The sequence below is a fragment of the Electrophorus electricus genome, chromosome 20 (genome assembly GCF_013358815.1).
Source record: "Electrophorus electricus isolate fEleEle1 chromosome 20, fEleEle1.pri, whole genome shotgun sequence".
Taxonomy (NCBI): domain Eukaryota; kingdom Metazoa; phylum Chordata; class Actinopteri; order Gymnotiformes; family Gymnotidae; genus Electrophorus; species Electrophorus electricus.
Window position 1 is genome coordinate 7,199,600 of NC_049554.1, and position 8,738 is coordinate 7,208,337.

Here is an 8,738-nt window from a genome sequence, read left to right on the forward strand (position 1 = left end):
TGACCTGCTCAGGTTGCGGCGCACGCCTGTGAACTTCTCCTCACCAAGTTCCCTCATGAACACTTCAGAAAGCTGACACGGCCAGCAACGGCCGCCGCGGACGCGAGGCCTCCGTGGCCGTCACCTTTCCGCGGGGCAGGACTCTCTCTCTCTGCGCTGTGCGGTGCGGACCCACGGGATGAGCTGCTGGATGCGGTCCGAGTCACTGTAAATATGGCGGAACGTCTCTGGTTATAATTGGGCTTTCCACCACGGAATTACCCAAAAAAAAGAAAAAAAAAAAAGATGTGTTTTTTAGTAACAGGCAGCTTCAGACGACACCTATAGTAGGACATCAGACGTTCTGCACGATACAAACTCCTGACTGAATTCTCACAACCGGATAACAGCGAAACCTACAACTACATACACTAGTCCACGATGAAGCAAAGGGCAAACCAGTTAGCTCAGATACGCACACCTAACCAAGCAGTTACTGGGCTGTTACGCTCAATGCATGACCACATCTATTAGATACTATTGCAGCAGACAAGTCAATTTTCTCTCTCTCTCTCTCTCTCTCTCTCTCTCTCTCTCTCTCTCTCTCTCTCTCTCTCTCTCTCTCTCCTTTTTTGTTATAATTCTAAAGTACACAGTACTATGTCCTGGGTTTACAGGTCACTCAGAGAAACCCCTAATCCTGTAACGCAGCATCATGGCCACATGGTGGCGTGTGTCTCCTTCCGTCCCAAGCAATGATATGAATCGGTTCATTTCAAAAGAAAGACGTGCATATCATTTGAAGTAGCCTAAACAGTTAAATGATATGTGTTTATATATATAATGATACCATTTATCAAAACAATTCCCTTTATATCTTAAATAGTTAAATAAAATGTCATTTCCCATAACACCCGATTCATTTCTTAATAAAGCTGTAAAATGACCTTGTTTCTGCCTATATGGTGTAAGAGGCGAGAGAACGGACTGATGTCTGGCCCAGTTTAATCACGTTTCTTGGGGGGGGGGGGGGGGGGGGGGGGGGGGTTAGTATGAGCAATAATACAGTGCTGTGCTCATCTATTGAATTAATGCTGTTAATGGGGGTGGGGGGGGGGACCACCAAAGGCCTTTAGTGCCAACCGTAATCTCAAACCATGTAGTTTAGTGCCAACTGTAATCTCAAAACCTGTAGTTTAGTGCCAACTGTATTCTTAACCTATGTAGTTTGGTGCCAACCATAATCTCACTCTTCAGGACAATGATTCAATATACCTTAGTATTTAGTTTTATATACACAGATGTTGGGTATCGGACAAACAGCAGGAGAGGGCCGTAGTGATCGATGTGGTGATCCAAGAGCTGAGAGAAGCGCTAGAAATGATGTGGAGGGTGAAGGCAACTGTGGGTCCCGTGGTAATCAGATCACTAGGGGCCGTGACCCCCAAACTGGGAGAAAGACTCCAGCAGATCCCAGGAACAACATCTGAGATCTCCATCCAGAAGAAGGCAGTTCCGGGAACAGCTAAGTTACTACACAGGACCCTCAAGATCCCAGACCTCTGGTAGAGGACCTGAACGTGAAGGAAAGTGTTTCAGTTGCTGTCATGTACATCAGATGGATGTCTCTGTGATGCCGTAAGATTTGTGTTGTACCTCGTCACTCTTGAATTGTAACAGTAGCTCCCACTGGCATATGTGCGAACACCGAGCTAGTCGTTGTTTTGGTGTTAATCTAGATGTTGGGTTTTGAAGCATGCATAGTTCCCACATCCTCTGCATGTACCATCTACCTTTTTTCCATGAGTGTGTTGTACTGGTTCCAGTAGGCCACGTTTCATGGGATCGCTCTGGTCCCAGCAGCACATGACCTTGTTGACCCAGGTGGGTCCTGTTGCTAGTGAGGTAGGCAGGCAGCTTTAAAAACCTCACCCAAGGGACCTCGCCGGAGACGCCCCGCATGGGATTCAAACCTCTGACCTCCTGTACCAAAGCCAGTGGTGTAACCCACTGTAACTTTAAAAGCAAAAGCAACCTCATTCATCTTCAGCTTGAGTTTTCTGAGATAAAGATTCTTTTTATTATAGTCTCAAAGTGTAATAATGGTTAAAAAGAATATTTTCAACATCCCCATAATAACAGTTTAGACCAATATACAGACATTTTATATACAAGATTGTATTTCTTTTTAAAAAATACCTAAACATTTCATAACATTAATTTCAGTAATTAAATTCTGCTGACATTTAACTTCCACCCACTAACCCACTTTTTATTCTGTAGCAGAACCCAGTACCATAAGAATATGATCATCTATTAACATGGTAATTCAGACTAGCTGTAGCACAGCAAAAAGACACATTTGATTTCCATAGAAGCTGTAGTTTATGTACAGATCTAAGACCTGGAGGTGTGGGTGTGTGTGTGTGTGTGAGGGGTGGGGTGGGGATTTACTGGTTTGATCTAACTAGATTTACTGGTTAGATGAGTGCCATACAACATACTACCAAACCATCTTCACAAAACCAATAATCCATCTTTGCAGAAACACAGACGACACAGGTGGCCAGTGGCGACACGCAAAAACAGACTGCTGCTGTTCTTGTTAGAATGTTAAAATGTAGCAGGGCAACTAGTACTAAAACAGCTAATAATCATCTGAAAAAAGAGGTTAATTGAGAAGAGCTTCCCTGTCTATAAGGCCTCTGATTATACAACATATAAAGCACTCCACCACCAGGTGGCGCACTACCTTCAGAACGCAGTCCCTTCCCCTACACCATGTTTGCCATGAGGGTCAATTTTAGTCAGTTCTATAACATGCAATATACTACATTTGATTCCTAGTTTGATCATGAGAAATATACACGCACACACAGACATACAGACAAAAAGCTCTATTTTTGTATTATTCCATAAGCTAAACTTATCAGGTGTTGGTGCTAAAAAATCCCTCAGGAGGACAAAAAACCCCTAGTGGACCCACACAAAGAGAGTAACTGGGTGGTGCTGGGGTGGACCCACACAAAGAGAGTAACTGGGTGGTGTTGGGGTGGACCCTCAGTGTGAGTGACTGACTGGTTGGTGTCGGGGTGGAGCCCCACACTGTGAGAGAGAGTGACCAGGTGGTGTCGGGGTGGAGCCCCACACTGTGAGAGAGAGTGACTGGGTGGTGTCGGGGTGGAGACTTGGCACTTTATTTCTCTAGAATGTTCTCCAGCTTTGGGTTGATGAAGGAGAAGCCAGCGAAGGCCGTCTGGTCCATAGAATCAACCAGGTTTTTGTCCCCTTGCGAGAGGCGGGGCTTCTCGCTCAGAAACTCCCGGTCAAAGTTGCTGCAGTCATTAGGGGCTTTCTGTGATTGGAAGAGCAAACATATCAGTCACCACAGAGACAAATGTTTGCTGTTTTACACAAACTAACCGAGAAAAGACTTACAGCAATTACTAAATTATTAATACAATGTTCCAGCAGCAAGTGTTACATTCATTTTCTCCAAATATTAGGACTTTCCCTAGGATAAAATGTAGCACAAACCACACATTTTACCATCTGCTAGCTTTGTGTGAAGGACTGTGTTCAATCACCAGAGGGATGAGACGTTACTGTAACACCCTGCTGTGGAATGACTCCTCCATTAACTGACGTTAACCTCCAGCACCACAACTCCAACACAACGTGCCACCAGGACTCACTACCTACTTAAGATTATTCATCTTAAATCTAAGATTTTGTATGTAATGTAATTTGAAAAGTTTCACTCTGGACAATGCAATAACTCTAAGGACCATACCACTTTAGGCTTAAAGGGGGGTGTCACTTCTCTCTTCTCTAGTGCAGGCCAGTTGATAGTCTTGAAGAAAGGGTGCATGCGGATATTCCCCACCACGCCAAGCCGGCGGGTTGGATCCCGTTCAAATAACTACAGAAGAATGAAAAGATTGATGTAACGTACAAGCCACTAAACATGGCAAACTAAATGAGAGAAATCACAATACTGAGCTAAACTGGAGTGGAGTCTGTATATAAAACAAAAAGACAGAGACTACACTGTTATATTGTCCTGTATTATGAGGTGGTTTCTAAGTTTTTTTTCCATCAGTTTATGGTTTCTCATTTGGTCTTTCATTTCTTGTTTTAGGACTTTTTTTTTGCACCAGATTAGGCTTCTGACACACTCAGAGTCCTGACATACTGAGCGCTGACATGTTGAGTGGTGAGAGGCCGTGGTACCTTCTCCAGCAGGTCCTTGGACTCCTTGGTGATCCAGCGTGGGTAGTGGGGCGTGTCCATACGGATCGACTCAAACAGCTCGTCCTCGTCGTCACCTTGGAATGGCGACTGACCGATCAGCATCTCATACACCAACACGCCGAACGACCACCAATCCACCGAGAAAGTGTATTTCTGCCCGAGTAAGATCTGTGCAAACACACACACACACACACACATATATCCAGAATCCTTATTTGAAAGTAATTATAGGCTACAACTATAAAGTGTTATAATACTTTCCATAATTAGGGGTATATACCAGTACTATCACACACACACACACACACACACACACACACACACACACACACACCTCTGGTGCAATGTAGTCAGGAGTACCACAGAAGGTGGTGGCTCTGTTCTCTCCAAACACGTTCTCCTTGCACATGCCGAAGTCTGCGATCTTAATGTGTCCCTCTGTGTCCAGCATGATGTTGTCCAGCTTCAAGTCCCTAAAACCCCCCACAAAAAACAAAAAATAAATCAATATTATTATAATTCCATTATTACATGAATGTTTAATGTTAAGGTCTGTTATATAAGAAAGATAAATTATTTACTGTGTGTGTGTGGAGCCTCCCAGCTCAGAGCTGACAACAGTCCCCCCCTGACCCTGAGGAACAGACCTCCCCGTCCCGACCCGACACCCCCCGACCCTAAGGAACAGACCTCCCTGTCCCGACCTGACGCCCCCCACCCTGAGGAACAGACCTCACCTGTAAATAATGCCTTTGGAATGCAGGAACTGTAGACCACAGATGATCTCAGCTGCGTAGAACCTGAGGAGCAGAGACATGAGAGCAGAGCTGAGCAGGAGCAGGACACACACACACACACCCTGCAGTAACAGTCTCATGAGGGTACAGCCCTGCTCACCCACCCAGACACACACACACACCCTGCAGTAACAGTCTCGTGAGGGTACAGCCCTGCTCTCACACACACACACACACACACACACACACTGCAGTAACAGTCTCATGAGGGTACAGCCCTGCTCTCTCACACTCACACACACACACACACCCAACCTGCAGTAACAGTCTCGTGAGGGTACAGCTCTGCTCTCACACACACACACACACCCCCTGCAGTAACAGTCTCGTGAGGGTACAGTCCTGCTCACACACACACACACACACCCTGCAATAACAGTCTCGTGAGGGTACAGCTCTGCTCTCACACACACACACACACATACTCTCTCACTCTCTCACTCACACACACACACACACACACACACACACACACACACACACAGCAGTAACAGTCTCATGAGGGTACAGCCCTGCTCTCTCACACTCACACACACACACACACCCCCAACCTGCAGTAACAGTCTCGTGAGGGTACAGCCCTGCTCTCACACACACACACACCCTGTAAGCGGCTCTAAGGGGTCACACACTCCCAGACAGCCTTCAGCATATGGAACTTTAACTGCATTAGAAGTCGAGTGCTTATTATTAGACACAGAGGTTCAGTTTGTGGTCTTGGTCTGTTTTAAACAGCATGTGGCAGAGCAAGTACCATTACTACAACGTCCGAACACGTCTAACATCATAAACTTGCTTTGTTTGTTTTGGTTTTGTTGTGTGTTGTCACTCACGTGGCCCTGAACAGATCAAAACGTCCTTTATCCTGGATGTGAAACATCAGATCTCCACCGTTTAGATACTCCATTACGAAGAACAAGTGCTCCTGCAGACAGACAAACAGACAGAGACACACACACACACGACAGAGATGAATCAAACAGGTTAAACATCAGAATGGACCTTTCCATGTGTGCGTGTCTGTGCGTGTGGGTGTGTATGCGTGTGTCTGTCTCTGCGTATGCATCTGTCTCTGCGTGTGCGCGCGCGCGCGCGCGCGAGCGTCTGCGTCTGCGTGCGTCTGCGCAGGCGGTCTGGACGAGCTCACCTTGGTCTGGAAGGTGCAGTACAGGTGTGTGAGGAAGGGGTTATCCCAGGCCAAGGCCAACACCCTCTTTTCCACCATGGTGCACTCCACATCGTCATCCATTAGCACTACATCCTTCTTCAACACCTTCACGGCAAAGTACTCACCTCGCCCGCGAAGCTCGGCCAGAAGCACCTACGAGCACAGCAAGGTCATGACACACGCACCGCCGGACCCGTGTGTGTGTGTGTGTGTGGGTGGAAGTGAGCCGACCTCATGATGCTAGAACGCGTCCAGACCTCAGCAGTCCAGTGTGTGTATTACCTTGCCAAAACTGCCTTTTCCCAGAACCTTGTGGAACACAAACTGGTCCATGGTGATGGTTTTCTGGTGTGAGGTGTGTGCTGGTGATGTGGGGTAAGTGCTTTCCCACAGCTTGCCATAATTATTTGTGTCTGTAAAAACACACACACACAGAAGCACAGTAAATACCTGCAGTAGTGCATGTGTGTGTGTGTGTGTGTGTGTGTGTGTGCACGTCCTGTGCTGAAACAATGCTGCATTTTCTACTGAACCCTGTGAATGTGGACACACTCTTCCTTTTCACAGCGCCTGTGTAAAACTCAGCCTGCCGTATGGAGTCTCACCACCAGGGTCTGCCGCAGAGCGTTTCGGGACATCCTGATAGATGCCGATGTCTGACAGAGTGGGGTCGGGCCGTTTGGTGGACGATTTCTAGATTAGATTAAAAAACAAACAAGTTCAATCCCTCACTCATCTCACAGCACACACAGCGATTAGAGGTGGAGTAGAGATTACAGACACAAGAGCCAAACACCACACACACAGAGCACAAACAATGCAGAGACTGAGCTGGTCTGTGTTGTAAGATCTCAGGCAGGTGGAGCAGAGGGCATACCAGGATGCGAGTCACCTACCATGCTAACTTGAGTCAGAGCCTCAGCCAGGAGCTTCTGGTTGATCCCACACAGGTTGGCAACTTTGGTCTGGCATTTATGATGGACGTTCATGGCACAGTCTAAACACAGAGGGGTAGAGGAGTGTTAGGATGAAGAGAGAGACTGGAGGAGGGTGAAAGACAGACAGAGAGAGCGCGAGAGAGAGAGAGAGAGAGAGAGAGAGAGAAGGGTTGGGGTCCTCTCACCTTCACATTTGAGGCCCTGCTTCACCATCCCCCACAGCAGACTCCCACAGTGATCGCAGAACGTGGGACTCATGTAGTTGTGCGTCTTGAACCGATGTGGCATGTCTATCTTGAAGCGTTCTTTCTGGAACTGCACACACACCGCCAGTTACCCACCAACGTACACACCACCGTGTGTGTGTATATATGTGTTCGTGTGTTTATATGTATTTATATATATATGTGTGTGTGTGTGTGTGTGTATATATATATTTTTTTTTTTAGGTGTGTGTTTGTGTGTGTGTGTGTGTGTTAGTTACCACAGTATCTCGGCTGTTGGTTGCAGTTCCTGTGCATCTCCCAATGATTTTATCAATGCACTTTTTGTGAATGGCCGCATTGCATTCTGGTTAAAAGAAAACAGAAGCATTGTGAGGTTAATGGTGAGAACTCACACACAAACACACGCATGTGCATGGACACGCACGGAGGTCTTACCTAAGGTCCAGGTTGATTCTGTGTAGGTGAGTTTAACTGACATACACATGTTCATATAAAAATGCCAATATTAACCGACAATAATCATCATAAACTCACAGAACTCACACCATCTTATGTGCATTTTGCTTTTCTCTTGAGCAAAAACGTGTGTGTGTGTTTAAGAGTGTGACAAAGTGTGTAGGTAATAGAGTTGAGGTGGTATAAGAGCGTGTGTGTGTGTAGGTAATAGAGTTGAGGTGGTATAAGAGCGTGTGTGTGTGTAGGTAATAGAGTTGAGGTGGTATAAGAGCGTGTGTGTGTAATGGAGTTGAGGTGGTATAAGAGTGTGTGTGTAGGTAATAAAGTTGAGGTGGTATAAGAGCGTGTGTGTGTGTGTGTGTGTGTGTGTGTAATGGAGTTGCTGCGATGATATAAATACTCACGTCTGCATTTGTAGCCTTGTTTGTTAAGACCCCTGTAAACGAGGAGAGAAAAGGTAACACAGACCAGGTTGTGATAGCCTTTCAAACATACTCTCAAACACACACAAACAAAAACCTATATACCTCCCTCCCCACATACATTTGCAGAACAGGAAGGCACTGGAATATTGCTAAGATTGCTGAGATATTTGGGTGGGTGGGTGTGATTACAGACACACCCACAAACACTGTACACAAACAGCTCCTGATTCCCACCACGGAGTGCAGCAGCTGTGTGTGTGTGTGTGTGTGTGTGTGTGCGCGTACATGAAGGTGATTTATTGTCTCCAACACATGAGAGTCCTGACTGAAGTGAGAACCAGACAACCATCTGTTACTGACCATCTGTTTGGGATACCCCTCACCCACTGACCCACTCAACCACTGACCCGTGGACTCACCAGACAAACTCTCGGCAGACGGAGCAGAAGGTGGGCTGTTTGAAGAAGGTGGCGAGGAACTCGTGGTTTTTGATG

At 46.4% G+C, this 8,738-nt stretch overlaps 1 protein-coding gene across 1 annotated transcript in view; it reads right to left on the reverse strand.

Moving 5' to 3' along the window:
* Positions 1-2,030: 2,030 nt before the first annotated feature.
* Positions 2,031-8,738, reverse strand: part of prkcdb (protein kinase C, delta b) — a 17,468-nt gene continuing 10,760 nt past the window's right edge. Inside the window, exons 4-17 of the mRNA XM_035520534.1 lie at positions 8,664-8,738; positions 8,224-8,255; positions 7,621-7,706; positions 7,322-7,451; positions 7,095-7,195; positions 6,804-6,891; positions 6,481-6,611; positions 6,178-6,351; positions 5,864-5,955; positions 4,971-5,033; positions 4,568-4,706; positions 4,213-4,401; positions 3,773-3,901; positions 2,031-3,334 (exon numbers count right to left, since the gene is read on the reverse strand). The exon at positions 8,664-8,738 is cut by the window's right edge and continues 91 nt beyond it. Of these exons, the coding sequence (XP_035376427.1) occupies positions 3,176-3,334; positions 3,773-3,901; positions 4,213-4,401; positions 4,568-4,706; positions 4,971-5,033; positions 5,864-5,955; positions 6,178-6,351; positions 6,481-6,611; positions 6,804-6,891; positions 7,095-7,195; positions 7,322-7,451; positions 7,621-7,706; positions 8,224-8,255; positions 8,664-8,738 (1,588 nt within the window). The 3' untranslated portion in view covers positions 2,031-3,175. The remainder of the gene's footprint in view (positions 3,335-3,772; positions 3,902-4,212; positions 4,402-4,567; positions 4,707-4,970; positions 5,034-5,863; positions 5,956-6,177; positions 6,352-6,480; positions 6,612-6,803; positions 6,892-7,094; positions 7,196-7,321; positions 7,452-7,620; positions 7,707-8,223; positions 8,256-8,663) is intronic.